General features: G+C 40.1%; 2 protein-coding genes across 4 annotated transcripts in view; one reads left to right on the top strand and one right to left on the bottom strand.

Moving 5' to 3' along the window:
* Positions 1-22,385, bottom strand: part of LOC147060612 (neuroligin-3-like) — a 322,266-nt gene that overhangs the window by 231,332 nt on the left and 68,549 nt on the right. Inside the window, exons 5-6 of one of the 3 annotated variants that reach the window (XR_015065493.1) lie at positions 20,302-20,562; positions 20,075-20,190 (exon numbers count right to left, since the gene is read on the bottom strand). The exons of the other annotated variants lie outside the window; for them this stretch is intronic. The gene's annotated coding sequence lies outside the window, so the exon portion shown is untranslated. Of the gene's footprint in view, positions 1-20,074; positions 20,191-20,301; positions 20,563-22,385 lie in introns of those variants that run through there. 3 annotated transcript variants of the gene reach the window in all.
* The window catches only part of gria3b (glutamate receptor, ionotropic, AMPA 3b), a 74,355-nt gene that overhangs the window by 30,739 nt on the left and 21,231 nt on the right, over positions 1-22,385 (top strand). The window contains exons 4-8 of the mRNA XM_085905850.1: positions 7,666-7,853; positions 18,093-18,146; positions 19,433-19,594; positions 20,404-20,571; positions 20,907-21,011. Coding sequence (XP_085761976.1) covers positions 7,666-7,853; positions 18,093-18,146; positions 19,433-19,594; positions 20,404-20,571; positions 20,907-21,011 — 677 coding nt within the window. The remainder of the gene's footprint in view (positions 1-7,665; positions 7,854-18,092; positions 18,147-19,432; positions 19,595-20,403; positions 20,572-20,906; positions 21,012-22,385) is intronic.

Raw genomic sequence — 22,385 nt, 5'->3', positions numbered from 1 at the left:
ATGGGATGACCGTGTGTAGTTAGCCTCATTTCTACTACCAAGCTTGATGGAGTGCAAGAAAGAGAGCAATCATACAAAGAGACTATAACAAACGGCAACCTTACACCTTATTTTTAGACAAAGCCTCTAATTGGCCACCCAGAGACTGTTGCCTATGTTGCTTAAACAGTCAAACAATAAATGGCTCCCTCTACTCTCCTGGATGCCTTTGATAGCCCAACACGTCAAGCCTCTGCTATAATTTGATCACACTGTTTTGGAAACTGCTTGAAGTGTTGTAAACAAGGCAACCGTATGAACTAAGCTGGCCACTTTCCATTGATTGGTTGTTGCTTTTTTAATCTATCAAGTATCTCGATCGGTCTGTGTGTTTGTCTGGTATTTATATTTTCTTTGGAATCTCCCACTTTTGTTTGTTACAAATTGAATAGAAAATACATTCCAAATATTGACAAGGTCATGAATAAAATATCAATCAAACCGTGTATGATAACTAAACATGAATGACTAAACCTTAACCATGGCAACATTAGCAGGCTAGCCAAACAATGAAAGCAAGCAATACGTATTTGTTGAATGCTTGAATACTCACTCAATGTTCTTTTTTTTATCACTATTACAAAAAGGACTATTACTGTGTACACTCGCTGCAAATCAGTGTCAGCAAATCACTACAGTAGCAAATTAATTAATTCCATATATTATTTAAAAGCAAAATGTTGAGCTTTGTTCTCATTTCCTTCCTCCTTTGTATGTCACCCTTTAAGCACTTATTGTGGCATATACCAAACTAGATTGTAATGTGCATGTCTCCAATACAGTAAACTTTGTAACGCCAGAATTTGACCATGCTTGTATCAATATAGTACTTTTTACTTCTATGTGCCCCTCATGTGTATTTCGCAAATCCATTCAGCCTTTAAGACTTCAGGCAATAATTCTCAAAGTTGAATACAATCATTGAACCAAAGGTATTTTCTAAAGTGAAATACAGGAATAGGCATGTGCTGTAGTGCAAGATACATGACATTTCCTTGTGCTTGCTGTCTCATCCCAGCTACCGTAATGGCTCATCAGCCAATCCCAGTTGAGACTTTGCACAAACACATGATTCGTGTGCTTTGATGGCCTTCTCCTTCACGCCTGCTTCATAACAACTAAATTATGCATGCATCAGAGGAATGAAATCAGCTCGGACACGCCGGCAAGAAAGGGCATGGCAAGTGAGCCTATATAATGCACATGAAAAAAAGAAATATGAATGAGGCCACGGATCACTAGTGTTTCTCTTTATTTTGCACACATGAACTGATATCATAGCCGAATTAGCCTTCTTGTACTCATTGAGTTTGACTTGCAAGGAGCACCACACCATTACATTACCATTACTGTTAAGAACACATCTAGTGCTTTTCAAAACATGAGATTGGGAGAGTCGTCTGTCGTAGGCATGACAGAATAAAGCACCATGCTTTTCCAATTTTTACAGGCGAAGCTGGAATAAAGCCATTCGGCCACCTACTCAACGCTGGCTTCAGCCGCCATAAAAATCACTGCTGGGAGCCTCTTCTCCGTTCCAGCCACCAAGTTCAAAAGCTCATTTGAATATCGCACTGTTGAGTGGACGACGGGGGTGGCGGAAACAATACATTGAATAGTCACCGTGGGACGGTGGGAAACGTAATTTTGATCTCTTTGTGTGCCTGGCATGTGAAGACATTGACAATAAAGCGGACTTTGACTTTTGAATAGACGTAGATGCCCATGACAAACACAGATCTTTCCATTTCTGTATAACTTACGGATTGCTCGCATCAGCACACTACAGCGTCCGTACGACACACACTCGCATGCTCCATCCTTGGATATGTGCTGCGAGAAGGAAATGAGGGAAAACAGGGGCAGGCATAGAGAGATGGCGGCGTCGTACTGAATCTGTGGGTAGATAGTTCTCTCCCCTCTGCATGTATGCACTTCGAAAGATACCGGCAACACGCTGCTTCTGTTTGATTTGACATGTGCTGTCTTTTTGATTAGCACACTTGGCAGCCAAACAATTTTGGTTCGCGACTCACTGTAAACACCACATGAAAGTCTTGGCTTCACACTTTTTCGGCTACTTTTTGCTTTCACTTCACAGTCCAACTCCTCCAGACGACTTAAGCTCTTTTCTCCACTTGGCAGGGATGCCAGGAGAAGTTGTAGACCTTGCTGCAATCATTTTTACATGAGACATAATGTGGAAAATGGGTTGTCTGTCTTTAGTTGTGACTAACTGGCAACCAGTCTTGGGTGTAGTCTGTCTTTCGTGCTATGTCAGTTGGGATAGGTTCTAAGGCTGAATGACTTTTAAAATAACTGTTTGAAACTGTGAAAAAAAAAAAAACCACAATGCCTTTGTTATAGCATACTAGTCGAGAGTATGTCTTCCTCTTGAACACCTAAATGCCACACTTTTACAGCCGCTTCCACATTCTCAATTATAGACAACCATCAGACTTTAATCGCAGTAGCCTTCTACGAGGTGTTTAAAACTACAAACCATCATTTTAGACTTACACCTATGGGCCAAAGCCAAATGACTAATGAGAGACAATATAAAGGCTTTACGAAGCCAAAGATTGTATTTTCCACTGTGCAAACAGAGGGGGGAGAGGGAGGGGGGGGATCCTCACAGAATCCTCTGAGCATACTTAGCCAGGAGGCAAATTGTCAGCAAGCTCCAAATAGTGTTTCAGAGTAACTATTTATTTTGGCCTGCTCAAAAGACGAGACAATGCATCATTGAGAATATGAAAGCAAATTTAATGTTGGGAGATGCTAGGAGGGATTCTGTAATCAATAATAATAATAATATTAATAATGATAATGATAATAGTAGCAGCATGGCTGCCACCGGGGATTTGAGGCCTTGTGCAAAAATATAACTAAACCATTTGGCTTCGACACTGCAAATTGAAAATGCTAATTTCAAGGCTATTTCCCACCCCCAATTGGATTTGATTCAATTTCATTGTTTGTAAATATTTTCACCCTATTTTATTTTATTTTTATTCACAATATGAATTTAGCAAGCATTTCTCCTCCCAAAAATACACATAATCTGTTGAGGAAATTGAGAGCACATGTGGTGTGGTCCTGTAAATGTCCCCGAGTTCAGCGTGTAAATTGCCTCCTGTTTTAGAGCTATGGAGTCCTAAACGTGTTATCAAGCCAAGTCCACAGTTATGAGGCCAAGCCATTATCTTGGTAGTTTCCATTTAGTTGTTCCTGATGCTCTCTGAGACCTTAGACAGTGCTCAGTGGGCTGTGTCGCCCTTTCACAGACCTTCATTTTGCTGTGCATTGTCAAGTTAAGAGGAGAGAGCTACTGCATTTACAATTGAAGTCATGACCAGCTGGGCATTTCATTTTCATTCTTTAAGGAATCCTGGACGTTAACTAATTCAAGCTGGCGAGCCCTTATGTTTGTTTATAGCTCATTCTTATTTGGTCAATTGATGAACGAGAAATGCCAGAATGCTGAATGAAACAAAATGGAATCATGTGGAATGATATGCAATGAAGTTGGATGAAACTGGTTCACCTGGGACCATATGAAAGGTTCAATAATGATATTGAATAATATCGAGTCATATGGACTTATTGAGAATTGCACTGGTGCAAAATGCACATAAGTTGATGAAATGATATTGAACGATATTGAATGATATGGAGTGACAGAAAGATATGCAATTATGTGGAATGATATTAGTATATTGATATTTGAATGGAAATGATGTTACGTTGAATGTGTCATTGGGAATGAATGGGAAATTTCTTCAGAGAAAATCTGTGGGAAAATTGTACATTTTCGGAAGAAGTTGAACATTTAAACGGTGATAATCCGTTGAGAAATGTTGACAAAGAAGCACATCCCCACCAAAAGTGAGGAAAATAAAATATATATCCAGCATTCACGCAATTAAGTTTCAGATTCGAGTACTCTCTGCATTGATATAGTTGAGCAAGTGGAGCTAGCAACACTGACAGTATGTTGCAATTAAAGTGTATGCCTGGAGAAATGTGCAATATGCTTCTCTAATTTGCTTCGTTAGCCCGGGTCAGCTGAGCGATATGCGAGAGGATCGCAAAGGAAAGCGCGCAGGAGATGGAGGCCTGTGACACCCTGCACCCGGCCCTAATGAGAAGCAGGGAACCAGAGGAGCCGGGCAATGAGATTAGATGCAATTCAATTACAGCTGAGCCGCCACGGGTGACGTTTCAGAACTCATCCTGTTCAAATCCGACTCACGGGCAAAGAAGAGGACGCCACTCGCCACCACAACAAGTCTGATTTATACGCACGCTGAACGTCGTCAGGCTCAGGCGGGATTTGATTGCATGCTGCAATGTTGGGATATCGTTTTAAAAAGGAAACGATTGAGTTTCCACCCTTCACTGCGGCGTCTGCCTGCACTCGAGCACACCAAGTGGGTGTTGAGGATTTAAAAAGCAACTCAACTCCCAGGTTTCATTGCAAATGCGCCCCTTCACACATTTGGATTAGACACACACGCACATCGCCTGCCCACGCTTCTTCTTGGTTCAACTTTGATGACAAGTTTGCATGCTCGGACAAAGGAAACAAGCTTGCACTCTGTGTGTGTGTGTGTGTGTGTGTGGGGGGGGGGGGGGGGGGGGGAGTTCCTGTGGTTATGCAATTACAGTTATCACAGTCCTTGTTTTTGACACACTGGATGAATAAATTTACTTTTCAACCCTTTGGATTTGATATTGTTTGTACTCATTTGTTTTAAATAATGAATGATGTGTGCAGATGATTTTGCCTGGTTAGTTAGCATGTTCAGTTTAACGCGTGACTGACTACATGTTCACCCAAGCGATGCACGTGTTGTATCTCCTGTACTCTTGAGACTGAGACAGTTGACTGTGGTCAAAAGAGCTCTCGGGATTTAGTTCATTCTATAGGTTTTAAAAGTCGGCCTAAGGCGCACTAACTTTAGAGCTGACTTTTAAAGAAATGGGACTAAAAGTAATCATTTCCTTGACAGACTATTTACTTCTAACCAGATCCCATCTGCTAATTTCCATACAAATGTAAAAGCAGGCAAGCATGGAATCTTCCTTGAATCTTCAATGAATCCAATTGTTCACATGCGCAGGGTTTGTGGCTGGCCACGGGCAGGTAGAGAGGAAAATATCAGCCATTTCAAAATAAAAGGTTTGTGTGATCCTAATCTCATTGATAAAACTCCCATGTGCAGGGTAATTTGCATAATTTATAGTTTTCCTTCACATTCAAGATTTTACCCACTACAGAATTTCTTATTCCTCACTAAAGGAGTATATAGAAATTTGTATTAAGTATGGTGCAGTAAAGCTAACAAAACCCATACATCCTCATATTCTGTTATGATGCTTTTCATGGGTACTTTATTTGTAATCATCAAGTCATACACCGTGATTATAAGGAAGATAATGGTTCATTGATCTTTTCGCCGACACCAGCCCTCCACTCGATGGTTCCCAAGCCACCAGAGAGCATTTTAACCCAGTTAAACTGCATGACATCTCTTAATGTGAGGAGCTTTTATTGCCGGGAAGCCTGCCATGCGCTCCAGCTGGCTTGAGGTTGGTGAGGTTCTGAGCGTTTGCCTCGGGAAAATGAATAATGCATCCGTGTTATTCAAATCGTCACTTTGCAACTTTGGCGGTAGGTAACACAGATGGGTGGAAGTGCAGCGTATGAGAGACCGCTGCCGCTGTCGCTGCTGCCGCCGGGCTCATAGAAAATGGGTGACACTTCAGAAAAGCGTCAATTTCGCTTCACTATCAAGCATTTTTCAGTCAAAATGTAAGCTTTTGTATTGTCAGTCAAACTTGCATTGTGACCCATCGACAGTTGCTACACACCCCGTGGTGAAATACAAGGTCATAAAACATAAAATAACAATACTATAAAAACTAAAAAAATCTTCTCCAATTAAAAGACATCACACTCTGGCACAAGGCAGTTGGCATGTGTTTCACTCCCGCTTGTTGCACATGTCTGAAACTGTGAGTAGATAAAAGAGGATTTCAATTTACCAGTAAAAGAGTATCAGGCTCATATAATTATGTCTCGATCACAGCGCGCATGACGTTTCCCGTGATTGCCACAAGCTGATCTTGGATGAAAATAAGAAACAGTAGTTTCCTAAGAGCCAATAGTACGTCCATTAGAGAGTATCACACAGACAGAAAGATCAAGTCTTCAGTACATACAGGTTTTTTTACGCAATATTCGACTGAATTTTCATCAGTTAGTAGTTTATTTGGGCTCTTGATGTATAAATAGAGAGTTTCTAGATCTGCTTCATATGTTAAGTACTTTGAGACAAATGTTGGGTTGTAATTTGGTGCTATCACAAAAATATTTGAATTACATCGCATTACTACAAGGTGGTCCCCAAACAGAAAGTAAATTCTCGGCAAAACAAGCTCCTTCCACTATAATTTTCTACAATTGTTGTGACTGAGAAATTGCCAAGGGACTACAAGCTCAGCTCACCTGTGCTAACCCACCTTCAAAAAAACAAAAAAAACAAATGTTTTCAGTGCACACATGAGGTGACAACCAGTTGCCAGATAACCTTGAGCCCTGACGGGTGGACGTCTCCAGAGGGAGCACCCTTGCTCTTTGGGACAGATGACACACTCTCGAGTTGGTCTCGGCTATACTCACTAAAAGGTCATGTGCTGAGGATGTGACTATTTGCTGCTGTGCAGGAGGCGCATCAGAAGGGCAGACACACACTGTCTCGGAGTGCTTACGTACACTACTTCTTAAGAAAAGGTTACTTGGCCATTCAAGAGGAATGCAAAGAAGAGGGGAAAATCTGAGAAATGGAGAAAGTTGTTTTGCTGTGGTCTCTGAGGTTGTTTGTAGGCTGCCTGTTTACCGAGATAAGGCCTTGTGGAAAAATAACTTGCAGTGAAGAAAAAATAACGATGCATATTAACTTTGACCACTGCTTTCAAATGTCATTTCTGCGGAAAAAAAAAAAATATATATATATATACTCGACTGAGAGAGAGAGAATTTCATCTTATTTATTCTCCTATATCACTGTTGGGCCTTCATATTTCATCTGCCAATGGTCAAAGAAACAACAGCTACCCAAGTGTGTGATTTGACCACAGTGCTTCTGTTAAACAAAACTATTTCACATTTCTTTTGCATAAGATAACAATATTTCGTTGTATCAATATGAGCCGGAACAATGCTCTAAGGGATGTGTCAACGTTAGCATGTCGCTGAGCTAAATGCTGTAATTCAATTGATTGCCAAGTGCAATAACATCACCCGCTGATCTTTTAATAATATGGAGATATAATTTCCCTCTTTTCACTTCATTATATTGCCTTTTCAATATGCAAATGCAGATCAGCACACACACATCGCCAGCGCCGCACAAAGCCGGCCGGGCTCCATACAATATTCTAGTGGGACTTCTGAATGCTATTTTAGATTGTAATGAGATAGCCTTTGACCTTTGGATTCAAGCGGAAACCTCTGCAGAATAAATTAGCAGCCACTCGATCCTGGCAAACTCTTACGGTGTGACAGCCTCTTCACTGTCTAACCCTCAGGGTCACGGCTGTATCTCCCTCTCTTTCCAGGCTTTTCCATATTGCAGGCCATCATGGAGGCGGCGGTGGCCAACAACTGGCAGGTGACCGCTCGCTCCGTCAGCAGCGCCACAGATGCGTCAGAGTTCAAACGCATCATCGAGGAGATGGACAGGAGGCAGGAAAAGCGCTTTGTGATCGACTGTGAAGTGGACAGGATCAACAGCATATTAGAGCAGGTGAGCTTTCACCACAGTCACCGAAGGCTGCGTATTACCGGATCAGCCACACTTTGGTCGTTTAATTACCTTGACGACAAAGGACGCAAACTTTTCTGTGGCTGTGTTTTATAAAAAGGTTCAATCACTAGATGTGGTAAAAAGAGGAGGCCAACAAACCCATTAGTATTTGCTCCCATTCATTTACTACATCCTTAAAGCTGCCCACTTTTGTTTGTTTGATTTACTTTTAACTGTATTTTAGTGCAAGGAGGAACACTTTCTTTTCATAAAAGTCCTTCTGAACTCATTGCTTAACATGGAATGTTGCTTTGTAATCATTTTCAGGAGCAGCAGCAGCAGGCAAGCGATGCTGCCAAAAAAAAAAAAAAATGAAAATGGCACATTCAAAAAGTGCACTATGTGGATAAAAGTTTTGGGAAGCACCTTTTAGTAAATTAACTGATTTACCAGGAGTTTGGCTCAAGCCCTTGCAATGTAATCTTAATCGTAAAAGACATTTTTGACAATATCAGAGAAGTGAAGCACCACACTATCATCACCCAAATGTTTCAACAACTAGTTTTATACTAAATTGGCTGCTGGTAATAACTGGGCAATTGTTATTAGGGAACTAAGCTAGTACATTATATTTGATGTCAACTTGCTTGTGGCTGTAAAGCGCAACAAATGGGTGGTACATGTACAGAACAAGAACACACTCTGCAAATCTTGATACATTTGAGTAAAGATGAAATTATTTTCTTTCTCTCGATTCATTTCGTATCATCCTCGTGAATAAGAAAGAAACCTGCTAACTAACAATTTGGTTGGACAAATAAATAATACAAAGCTTTGCTGATTTGAAATTTTGGGCTAGTTAAGAATTGGGTGATTATATTGATTTTTTTTTTTTTTTCCGACTAAGGCAGACTGTAAATTTGCCCGATGGCTAGCACCTGAATGGGTCACAGTAGTAAGGCTGCATTGTAGGTGTTTGAAGCTGCACCAGAGCTTAAAGTGGAAAGCGTGAAGCTATTTTGAAGAAACCACCAATGACGTTGCCGAGTTAATCCTCTTCTTTGAAAGGGGAAAAAAAAAAAAAAACTTAAAAGCCCAAATCATTTCTTCCATTTTGTCCACTAGACCGAGAAGCACGATCTTGCATCACTCTCCCATGGACCCGAGCGCTTGCTGCCGTTGCTTCCACTTTCAAGGCAGTTATGTAACAAATTAGATTGCGCTTGTTAACATTCATTTTAGTGTCTCTGGGATTCACCAAATCCACTCACTGACTTGCATGAGTCTCGCAGATTCACATTTCCAAACATTAATTTGGTGATTTGTTTTAACTATAGTGAAGGTGCATTATAGTGTGCCTGTGTAATTGTTGCTATTATTTAAGGATTGCCTTGCCTAAAATTATGATTTTTTTTTTCCCCTCCCATTAAGGATGTTTTTTTTTTTTTTATTTAAATACCCACTTTCGACATTTTTTTCCCCTCACTGGCTATGTACGTCATACTGGGTCAGCTTTGTTTTCTAGCACAGGGGGAAAAAAAAAGCTCTAATAACCTCCATAACAGCAGTAAGCCCAATTTGGCCCATTTTTATCAGATGACCTCAGCATGAAACTTTTTTTTTTTGTCCTACCTTAATTGAAATAATCTACCAGTGCAGATGAGTCACATGAATTGAGGGAAGCTGCAGGACTTTTCCACACTGCGGGCCCCCTATTGAGGCACATAAGTGTGCACATTAAAACGGGGACTGGCCGTCTGCTATCTGGGAAATAGCTCCCGATGTGACACTTGCTCATACCTTTACATAAACTTTCCGCTTCTACCTGCTGTTGTAGTTATACCAAATAATGATTGTCCTTACAGAAGGACAAATGAAGAGTTTCAATCGGCAAAGTCACAGACGACAGTGACAAAGTCTTTGGTAACATTTTGACATTCTGAATATATAAACGTACAAATAACTGTGATGTTAAAATTCTTGTAAACATTAACTTTAAGAGCGTTCAACACTTCAAAATATTAAATCATGTACACGTGACAATAGGCTTGCCAGCTATGTATATGCTGGCGGGGCAAATACAACAGGCTAATTCATAGTTCTGCATTTAACTATAGTATACAAATTTTCATTTTGCATGAAATAACATAAAATGCACACATATAGAAGGATAGATTAGCTAACTGTTTAAATGTTTGATTTCTCAGCTATCTACACTGAGAAATCATTGGGAATATGAAATGTATACATATTTTGACCATTCTTGTATCAGATCAAATTGGCTCATGACTTAGCCAAGGCAGAAGTCATGAGCTATTGTCACACTAGGTCCCCCACTGAATAATTTTTTGCTCCGCCCCTGGTGGCCGGCGAATGTGCAAATATTTGCTCATTATGTTACATCTGTGTACCCGAATAAATTGTGGATAGTCAGTCTTTTAGATTTGTGATATTTAAATATTGGTATTTGCATGGATAACAGCAATGACAAAATTCAATGCTATTCAGCCCAAATGGATATGCTGCTGTATAATCAGTGGTCAGCAGACACAATTTTAGTAGCTTTATTTATAGCTTGAAGTGGCATAGCGACACACTGAAACATATTTGCATAATGCTGAATAAGGCAACATTTTGTTTTGGAAACTAAAGTTTCAACACTTGAGTTTTGGGATGCTGAGGGGGAAGCTATCAGTGTCATTACCATTTTAGTGTTTAACAACAACCACTTTGTATTTATCACCAGTAGGACTTTTTCCCCATCAATACACTGCACTGCAGAGAAATGAATGCAACGTCCGTCCTTTCCTGAGTCACAACACATTTTTTACTGCACACATGCTTGAGCATCTGCTGTCTCGCTACACTGATCGAAATGATAATTTGTCAAAATGAATAGGTCTTTTTGTGAGTACAGTGTTCGACCATATATAAAGGCATGACTAATCTGATGCATCTATGAGATTGCTCACATATAGCCTCCTATCTGTTATGCGCCTTCCTGGCCCACTTCTCTCCTGGGATTTCTTTACCGGAGTTTGCTCAGAGGCAACAGCCTGCTCATCGCCAGTGTAAAGACAAGCAGGCGAGGGGAGGGGGCAGAGACAAATAAATAAATAAATAAATTTAAATGAAGCGTCTGGGACAGGCCCAGGGCGCACAAGCTGTTCAAAGACTGAAAGGGAATGAGCTCACTCTGCCAAAGCTGCATTTTCATACAGAAAGTGAGAAGGATTCATGGAAATAGAACAAAATTTGAGCGGTGCATCGGGGGATTTGTTCCAACATCCCTTCTACTGCCTGCAGAGGCATAAAGTGTGGTCATTATGCTTTCCCACAGAGACAGTTTGCTGTCCCTCTCTACACAGAAAACACACTTGGGCAATTCACACAATCTGAAATATTGAAGTTTTATTTTATTCTCTGAAAGTGATGAGAAATTCTGATGATAATAAAAATATTATCTTGGGAGGGATTTGGAATACAAATAAACTCATCAGACAAGTGTATTACTCATTGTAGTCTACTCATGCAGCCACAAAAATAAATCATGTCAACCTATATATTCAAGCACAAGGGGAAATGTGATGCAAACTATTTGTTAATTGGTCAGTCAATGTGACTAAGCAAAATCTTCCCAAAATATTCCATCTGAATGTTGCACATGGTGGCTAAAACCAGCCATTATATTTTGGTGAGGATCTGGATAAAAGTGCGAATGGCAGCAACGTATTTTCCCTTTTCGGTTACAGTCTACTTGCATTGGGCCGAATGAGGCAGTGACCAAATAGATCCAGCGGAGAGAGAGCTGTGGTTGAAAAAAAATGTGTGTGGCAATCACTACCAGTTTCAACGCGCAGGTTTTGAGCACGGTTTTGCACGCACAAACCTTTAGTACAGTGGTCCCCAACCTTTTTTGCGCCACTGACCGGTTACTTGTCAGAAACATTTTTGCGGCCCGGCCTTTATATAAATAAATAATACATGTATATAAAATGGAGCATTCTACTTGGTTGAAACCAGCAGAGAAAGACTATAGTTACATTTCATGGAAATATGACAAATTAAAACAGGAGTTCAAAATATTTACAAAGCGCTTTGCCCAACCTTTAAAAGTTATGTATATTAAAAAATAGCAAACACTAAATCAAGACATTGAGTTAAATAAACATCCAAAGGGGAACATCTTGATGAGTTTGACAGCTGTATTATTCTCGATACAGGTTGCTCAGCAGAATGCCTGAATGAAATGAATAGCTCAACTTTTAGCCCAAGAATGTGATTACTGCGCGCAAATTCCTGGCACCACTCTAGACTGTGGCAGACCTTTTGTAACTACTATTGTGTTTAAAATTAAACTGCATTATAGCGTTATCATCAAAAAGTAAAAGACCTGCTGACTCCTTAGGCTGAGAATGTTTCGCTGACAATTTATGCGGGTGTCAAGGACGCAGTGTTATGACACTAAAGTCTGCGAAGCAGAGCATGTTTTTGCTCATGACATAAAGCAAAATCACAGCGACCGTTTTCACCGAGAGAGGAGAAGGACACCTTGCTGCTTCAAAAAAGCCTCACATAAAATGTTGCGCTCATGAGAGTGTCTCATTATTTTCATTGCCTTGAGGTATCAAGTCTCAAATTGATCTCATATCTCAGCAATGACAATCTACTGAATATGAATCAGGTATAAGGAAATGTTCAGCAGTTGGCTCACAGTCAGCACATGACAGCAATATTGTATGGATTCATCGTCTATTAAATCATGGGCATATTGTATGTCCTAATGCCATGCTTAGGGAGTAACTGAACGGCTTTACATAATTAGCTTATAAAGAAAGGTGACTGGATTATCCGAGTGACGAAAAGAAATATGAATATTTAGTTAAAAAAAAAATCAAATGCTGACTATAACTATGACAAAATTAAAGCAAAATTAAACCTTCCAAGCTAGTTTGCTAACCTACTTACTCGCTGCTCTCCTGGCTGCTTTTTCACAAACTGTTTTGTATAAATTTAAACTGCTAAACTTGTCACTGGAATAAAAAAAGGTTGCTTTGCAGTTGACTAGGCGTAATATTATTATTGTATCATAACCACAGAAATGGAAGTACATGCCTCCCGTGCAGACAAATATAGTTAAAAATACATTTTATTGGTATTTAATGTATTTTCTCTCTTATCATATTTGGTATTGGAGTAATCCACAAGTAATTAAAAGAAATTAAGTGACATTAATATGATGGCACTTGATTTTATTACGCACTCTAGCCGTATCGGAATCCAGAATCCAGCCTAACCCTGCATAATTCACAGAGAAGCACCTTACTGCCAATGGCCGTTAGCCAAAGCGTACTAATACTTCCACTTGGGGACACTGAACAAGTGAACCGAAGGTCTCAAATCTCCAATTCATTGTGTGAAATAGAACGTAGCAAGACCTCCAGAGCAGAGACTACTGCCAAACTGGAGTTGAACCTCCAATGTGTTTTTTTTCCTCCAAATCCCTCATAAAGGATACATTGGTAACAATGGAAATTTAAATCCATCAAACTGTCGCTCTTAAAAAAAAAAAACTTTATGCAAACTGCAGTCCTTAGAATTTTCTTCATTTGCATGTCGTATGTTTGGGATTTGTGTTTTTTTTTTTTTTTTCATTTTATCTTCACTTAGCTACATGATGCTGCAACATATTAGGAACAACTCTCAGTAAAATAAAGTGTTTTTTCTAAACTCCTTTAGATTACAGCCACAATAATGATTGTTAAACAAATATCTCTGACGATGTTAATCAGAATGGATCATTTTGATAGGGTTCTTTTCTTGGTAATTGTAATACATTTTCCATTATGTATTAAACATTAAAACCATATTTCTTAATGCAGACATCGAAAGTAATCATGGTTCAGCTTTCACAGAAGGTTTACAAATTAGTGCTAAAATGATACCAGAATCAGCAACTGAAAGCAACCATGCTTTATAATTGACCAAATTATGTTTCATTATCTCAGAGATGATTGTATCAGTATATGAGCTTCTCCTGTATCATGTTTTATAGCACTACAATTATCACATCATATTGTGAACACTGATCTCTCATCTGTAATACAAATGAGGTGACTTCCAAAATATACACATACATAGAATCGAAAAAGTTCATTTATTTTCGTCATTTAATGAGAAAAGTGAAACAGAAGAGAACACAAACAAAATACTTTTAAAATGAACATTTCTACCTTCTGTAATCATATACAAATTGTCGAGCCTCATAATACTTTGGTGTCCAAACTACAGCCCTGGGGTCATTTGTGGCCCATTGTTCATTTTTTGGCCATGCACTAAAAATAATTTGTGACATGGCCCGCAGTAATATTGGAAAAAAGAAGTGGGTGTGGGCACCGTTAGAAATGTGATGGTCAGAAAAGTGGGGGGATGTGAGTAATGGACTACTGTTGCTACTATTAATGAACTTTTATCCATATGCAAAGATAAATAATTCTTTTACAGCTAAAATAATGACAGTATAAAAACTGTAGAGAGTCAGGATAATTCAGTTTCAGAAACAAAAAGTGTTTACTGCACGTTCTGCTTAGTGTCAAAGTCCGATTTGTGAGCATATCAACTACGTTACACAAAAAAATGTGCAATATGTAAATTTAGGTTGGTTGGTTGGTCGGTCGGTCGGTCGGTCGTACCATGTTTGATTGATAGAAAGTCAAAACATTTAAGAGTGGCAGTTGAATCTTTCTATTAGACTATATACAGCCATTGGAGGAAAATGTTTGGAGACTCCTGTGCTTGAATGTGTCTGTAGGTCATTGTCCATATGCCTAAGAAGTGTGTGTGAGATGTGTACAAACACTGTGGAGGCTATCATTATCAGAGCTGCTTCTTGTCTTGCAGCACAGCCAGCATTGAAAAGGTCAACACTAGAGGAGAGTGTGAAGCTGTAGCTCTACACTTAGAGCTCTCTGTGTGCCTGGCAGACTACATGAGGGTGAAGTCAAGGTCATCATAGTTGCTTTGCTTGTCTGTCGTCATTGGGCTTTTTGGGAAAATTCCAGGCTAGAACTGAGACAGGACTGTTGGATCAATTTGCAAGTGGCCATGAAAAAGAGGAATTATATTATAGAGTAGGTAGACACACAAAACACTTTCCGTTACTCCTGTGTCACCGTGAAAGGGAATAATGACAGCAGGTTTGTGTTTGTATGTGTGTATTAAAAGCAACGGGAATCAATTCAGGGAGAATGGTGACAACGTAAACTGGATTTAAATTAGCTTTCTCTTTTGGAAGAAGACATCAATTTGAAGGGAAAGAGGACCAAATTTGCATTTGGTTTGCTAAGGCAGAGATGTCAATTGCATGTGTTCTCACAAATTGAAGGTTGATCTTCCGCCCTTGATAATAATACAAAGTCAATGCTCAAATGAAAGCAGGTTTGTGTTTGTATGTGTGTATTAAAAGCAACGGGAATCAATTCAGGGAGAATGGTGACAACGTCAACTGGATTTAAATTAGCTTTCTCTTTTGGAAGAAGACATCAATTTGAAGGGAAAGAGGACCAAATTAGCATTTGGTTTGCTAAGGCAGAGATGTCAATTGCATGTGTTCTCACAAATTGAAGGTTGATCTTCCGCCCTTGATAATAATACAAAGTCAATGCTCAAATGAAAGCACACAAAAGATAATAGTTTCTCATTTACTCCATTTGCAGATAGTTTATTGTTCCCCGCAGTGGCTGTTTTCTTTTTCTTTTTTAATACAGTAATACATTGTGAGCAATGTCTTTCATTAAATGAGTTGACAGTACAAGAAGCTGGCTATGCTCCATGCCAAGGTTGTCGCGTGCCACTACTGCAAGTCAGACAGCAAGCTGCGGGCTGGTAGTGGGACGGGACTTTTGGCTGGCCCGCTCCAGGGCAGGTGTGACGAGGCTTATGGCCAAAGTCAAGGTTAGAATGATAAAATGCAGGATTCCAGTAAAAAGAAGACGAACATTTACAGTGGAAAGTGGATGCAACATTATAAAAAGAGCCATTAGATGCACACTGATGGATTCTGATAGCCACCTCGGTCTGACATCCTGCAGTGCTTCGAGTTTAAAGCCATAACGATGGGGAAGTTGTCACAGAACACTGACCCTCCCAAACGACTTGACAGTGAACAATGTGCTTACCCCAATTGCACCGCTCTCAAGGAAAATCTAATGTTAAGTCCTAGGTGGACGGGTTGTGAAGAGGGGAGCGGTTTGTTAAGTTTATAAGAGTACCCCATTAAAGACGTAGCAACTTTTAAATTGTTTGCACTATTCCAGAGCTTACGGGTCAAATCAAAAGCAGCATAGTGAAGGTGAAATTATTTATTGCTGAATAAAAGATGGTAGGATAGTCTCATGATGTAAATTATTCCAGCTCAGTTACTAGAAGAAACACAATATTAGAATGGCATTCAGTAGGGCACGGACAACTGGCTGAGCAACTGCACGTCTATGCTTAAAAGGTTTAACATGCTGGGTAATTTACTTTCCCTTACAACCGCTAGTTCGAATGAACTGTAAACTCTCCAAAGGTGGTCGAAGATCAACACAGGCACCGTTGCGCTCCCACTCGCTGTATTGAAGAAACGCTCAGAAGACAAAGATGTAATCAGCTCATTCAGAGTTGCTAATGGTAAACTAGCGCTATTCTAAGTCAACAAGACCAGGTCTACACTTGCATTTCTAAGGACACTCAAAAGGCCAGACCCCAACATTTAAATGGACAATCATTAAAATTCACGGATATTACAGAATAGGATGTGACGATGGTATCTCACATGTATATTTTGTGTTGTTGTTTTTTTGTACAAAGCTACTTGGTGGATTTCCATCTATTGTGGGGGCTTCCGGAATCTAACCTCCACAATAAATGAGGGCTAATGTTCCCACTTTTTCTTCTGTGTTGAGAAGGATGTTTTTGTTGCTAGTAATCTGGAACAATGTGAAAATTCACTAGAAAACAATTTGGCACTTCATTATTGTGTTTTTTAGTTAGAGACTAGAGACTAAATCCAGACTTTATGAATGGACAGATGGGAGTCTACTGTTGATTCTTTTGGAGTGTGCGGACACTTCAGTCGCAAAAGATAAACATACATTTGCCTTGCTTCACAATATTTTTCTTAGTCATTTTCTACACCACAAATTCAAACTTTTTTCAGAGCTAAATTTGCCTACCTCGCCCAAAACTCTATGGAAATTGATTGTGCAGTTTTCCTTATCAACCAACAAAGCATTACATCTTCCTCAAGCTTGTTTATGCTTAAAACTGAGTCACATTTTATTCTGTCAGTCTTAAAATAGTTTGGGAAAACCCTGTCATAAATTTATGGTTGGAAAGGTTTGGTGTAGAAGAGAGCTCAAACCTCTGCAACATCACCTTGTAGAAATGTGACCCTAAAAAAAATTAACTGTTATACTGAAGCTGCAAATGTCAACTTGGTCGGTTAAGGGTCCTATTGCTTTAGTCCATATCTTGTTTAATAGCCCATTAGTTGTCATGACAAAGAAAGAAGAACGCAAACACGCCAATGTTGCTACACACCTGCGTTGCACTGTCTATAGGGCAAAAGAAAACCAAAACACAGAAGTCATGCACAGTATTATATTTTCCTGTATGGCTGTTGTCCACCTTGTTATGCATATGTATGTTTTGCAATAGCGTCTGGACTACATGAAGCGCAACTGTCAGACTAATCAACAAAATAATCGACAGTGGGAGGAATATGTAGCATAAGAGCAGCATGATTGGTAGCAGTGTGATGGAAAGGCATAGAACAGCACTTACTATTTTCAGACAGGCTGCGTGGGTTGAAACGCGCTTTTATGCCGCAAAGGTGTGTTATTTTCAAAGCAGAGTGGGATCCACAGTACATCTCTCTGTCTCACTGTAAATTGCTTTAAATATGTCATTTTCTACCTTTCTAGTTCTCCTTTCTGTCCAACAGTGGCACCTCAGTTATGACTTCAAATGGAGCGCAACGGTCAAAGATGTGGTTGTCGCTCATTATCGGCGCCACCACAATTAATTTCTACCACTTGTCTTTTGTTCTTCCATAGGTAATATTTCACCTCAGTTGAAGACAATGTGCTGAGAAAACCTAAAGCAATTATGTTTTATTTGTTTAGTGGCTTATAAAATATGTGATTCTTATTTTTCGAGCCATGGATGGTTGACTGTACTCATGTTTTTCTCCAATAGGTTGTGGCCCTGGGGAAGAACAGTCGTGGCTACCACTACATTCTGTCCAATCTTGTAAGTAGTAATTGAGACGCTGCAGGGCATGGAACCTGCTTTTTGCTGTATGCAGACACAGAGGTTCCAAAATGGCACACGCCCAAAACACATTCGACATGCATGCATTAAATGGTTCACATTTGACCCATTATCTTATCAATACCGATATAGCCGTAAAACAATGTTATGCAAGTTCTAATAAATTTGACTGTGCAGTATAAATAGGCCAACAGGCAAGAGGAAATTGCAGTAAATGTTTTTCAATTGCCTGTGGAGGACAGCTTTTCGGCTGCAGTCCACTCACTTGGGTAGGAGAAATGTTCACTTGGACATGTTTGAGTGATCCCACTCATATTTTGCCTGATTGAAATTGTGGTTATACAGTTCTCATGGCTGCAAAGGCAACTGCTCAGATTGAAAACTTTTGTTTAGATACATGAAAGAATAATTGGATTGTAAAGTGACAGATACTTTCCAAATCTGACAATGTCTCTACAGCATAAAGAGACATGTCGGATGTACTATTAATCCAACTAATATAGGCCAGATTTTCTAAGATCCCAAAAATTATATAGTATGGCTGTTAAATTTCAGGTTCACTTGAACAACTTGTGTGTGCGGTTATTGTGTGTGGTGTGCATGATCTACTGAGATTGCAATGTTTCACTTAAGATCTAAAAACAGCTGCTAAATTGCATATTTAAAAGAGGGTTTTTTACTTTAGGTATTGCTGATGGTTTTGCAAATTAGAAGAAAACTTGGGAGGTATAAAAAGAAGTAATGGAAAGAAAGGTTTTAGTAGAAGAAGCAAACAAACACATTACTAAGTTGCACAAAATATATATTTCAGTCTGATTAATTTTTAGGCAACCAGCGACCGCATACTGTTCAAGCCAAGTTTTGTTTGATTTTCTGCTTGGGCATTGGGTGTATCTGCCAAGTCTGTTTAACATTGCGTGAAGCAGGATTGGCAGAATTAGACAGCACACCAAAGATCTTGCTCAGGGGCCAGCCCCAACTGACAGTATTTTCAAATAAAAAATGACCCAAACGCAAAGAAAAACAGAGTGGAAAGGAGTTTTGTCATTGGGTATATAACACGACTCCTTGTGACTGGTTCCAAGTGAGCGCATTCTGAAGCGCCACAATACTACGTTACAACTTTTGGTTCTGTTAAATTGTTACGCTAATAACGCTAATATATTTGTAGTGTATCTCAAGCATCAGTAATAAAAATAAAAAAAACTCAAAGAAACACAAGTTAGACAAGTTTTTGCCAACCCCCTTTTCCCCTCTCATCTCAGGGATTTTCCAACGTGAGTCTGGACAAAGTCTTTGCTGGAGGAGCCAACATTTCAGGGTTTCAGATAGTCAACCCTGAGAACCCTATTGTGCAGCAGTTTATGCAGCGCTGGGAGCGGCTAGATGAAAGAGAATTCCCAGAAGCCAGGAATGCTCCTCTGAAGGTACTTTGATTGGAAGGCCTTTCACTCCGCATGCAAAGTAAAACGATCGCTCCCTCTGAAGTTACCTCTGTCGTGGTTTTTCTTTCCTCTCATCCTCTGTTTGCCTTTGTCATTATGTCTTCCTTCTGCTCTTTATTTCCTCTACTTTGCATCCCCCTAACAATCAATATATCGATAAGCAATGTGAACTGAGGTTATATCGTAGCTTCAATTTACATCTAATTAAACAATGAGCCAGAAAGAAATGGATTTTGAATGGCATTTAATTAGATTTTGTCATGCTGCCGCAGTCCCCCCCCCCAAAAAACAAGTTGCTCAAGCCGTCACTGGTGAAAAGGTCAGGGTAAGTTAAAGGGGACGTGCGTGGGGAATAAGATCCCATATCGATGCGCTGGCCTCCTGCAAATTATGCACGAAAAGTTTTGAGAGAGATTCTGACCACATGAGTAGAAGTTCTAATCCAATCTGGCTGATTAGATTGCTGAGACAAATGCATTTATCTAGTATTTGTGTGGCTTCAGAGTACTCAAAGCTCTCTCATTCAGTCCCCAGATGCTCATTCAGGTTCATGAGCCACCAGGTCATCAGTCTTTTGCCTAAGGATAGGACGACAGGGAGGTGGGAGTCAAACCAACAACCTTTTAGTTCTATCACCTGCCTAGGTATTTTGAACTTGTGAGACGAATGACAAAGACAGTCCAATTTACTGTGTTGGAAAGAAAACTGATCTGCTTCCCTGCCGTACATAGTTCAGCAATCCAAGCCCGCTCTGTTTCCGCCTGTGTTATTGTTTTTTTCTTCGATTACAGTACACTTCAGCGCTGACACATGATGCCATCCTGGTAATAGCAGAGGCCTTCCGCTACCTGCGGCGTCAACGTGTGGACGTCTCTCGCCGTGGCAGCGCCGGAGACTGCCTTGCCAATCCCGCTGTACCTTGGAGCCAAGGCATCGATATCGAGAGAGCTCTGAAAACGGTAGGGGAGGAAGGACGAGGCAAATGAATGAGTGGGGAAAAAACTGAAAGAAGCGAAGCAGAGAGATAGTGAACCAGCGTGAGATAAAGATGGAAAGTGACAGAGAAGGAAAGCGAGCGTGGAGCTGTTCTGCTGCCGCTGCCACCAGATATCTTTGTGCAGAGCTCACTCAAATTCAGACCCTCATTACCATAAAACTACATCTTTTATTAAAATGAATCCAGTTCATCATTTGATTAACAGACTGTGCACACTCCAATAGCTCCAAGGACACGAGCACTGGAATATCAGCTATATATGCAAAGTGATCTCTGTCTGTGTGTGTCACATGACAGGTCCAAGTGAAGGGGATGACAGGCAACATTCAGTTTGACAACTATGGCCGTCGAACCAACTACACCATAGATGTGTATGAGATGAAATTAGGTGGGCCGAGAAAGGTAAGAACAAAGGCCGTCACCGTTTTAGATAACGTGAGGGGAAAATATTTTTTTTGCTCATTAATAGTTAAGGAAAGACATTGGTTATGAAAATTAAAAATAATAATAATAATAAAAGGAACAAATAAATTTGGAAATAGTGAATGCTAGCATAGGCGGCTCGGTGGTGCACTGGTTAGCACGTCCGCCTCACAGTTAGGAGGGTGCCGGTTCAATTCCACCTCCGACCCTCCCTGTGTGGAGTTTGCATGTTCTCCCCGAGCCCGCGTGGGTTTCCTCCGGGCACTCCGGTTTCCTCCCACATCCCAAAAACATGGTTGGTAGGCCGAATGAGATTTCCAAGTTGCCCCTAGGTGTGAGCGTGAGTGCGGATGTTTGTTTGTCTCTGTGTGCCCTGCGATTGGCAACCGGTTCAGGGTGTCCCCCGCCTACTGCCCGACGACCGCTGGGATAGGCTCCAGCACGCCCGTGACCCCCGTGGGGACAAAGCGGTACAGAAAATGGATGGATGGATGCTAGCATCAGCTTACTAGATCTTATGGGTCAATATGAACACAGTCGTAAGCCCATAACCCACTTAGCAGCAAAGGTTTGCAAGTGTTTACAAAAGTAGCAAAGTTTGTGATCTAGTTTATGACTTGAAAAAAATCAAGTCACTACTTTCACAAACATTGGCAAACCTTTGCACCCAGTGGGATTCAGCCTTTAATTTATTACAAAAAAGCAAGACAAAGGAAAAAAATGCAGTTACTATTGTGCTAACTTTGCTAACCTGCTTTCCAATTTGGTTTAAATGTATGTTTACTTTTAGAAAGTTGTGTGTGCACTGGGATTTGATTTCCTGAAAAGAATTGGAAAAGTCATTGGGTGATAGTGTTTTTTTTTGGCTAGATAGAGCTGGGTATCATTCAATTTACAGCACGAATGTGGCCAAGAGGAAAGTAGTAGACTATAAACAAAAGGGGCCCACAACGGCACCTTGAGGAACACCATTAATAACATAAGTGAGTGGAATTTCAATTGAGTAGGCTAAATTATGTTCTTCAGATCACAAACTAGTTGAGAGTGAATCGACTGCGCCTCTGCTGCTTACAAATAATCCACTCAACTCTGACTCAGTTGCATCAAGACATGAGTCATCAAAAATATTTCTACACAATGAATAAATTAATTGGTTATTATGTACACCCCCAATCAACACACACCTAAATGCTTGCATACATCAATGGTTGATGGCCATCAGAACTGTAAATTTCAAATTGGACTTCATGAATGGTGACCACATGTTTCAACATGCATGTGTATTGTGCTAGAAGATTGTGTGACAATATCAAATAAGCCATTTCCTACATTTATTGAAATGCTAAGGGCTCT

The sequence above is a fragment of the Syngnathus leptorhynchus genome, chromosome 2, assembly GCF_054491065.1.
Source record: "Syngnathus leptorhynchus isolate UIUO chromosome 2, UIUO_Slep, whole genome shotgun sequence".
NCBI classification, from domain to species: Eukaryota; Metazoa; Chordata; class Actinopteri; order Syngnathiformes; family Syngnathidae; genus Syngnathus; species Syngnathus leptorhynchus.
Note: the sequence above shows the minus strand (reverse complement) of the source record. Positions and strands in the feature narration are given on the sequence as shown.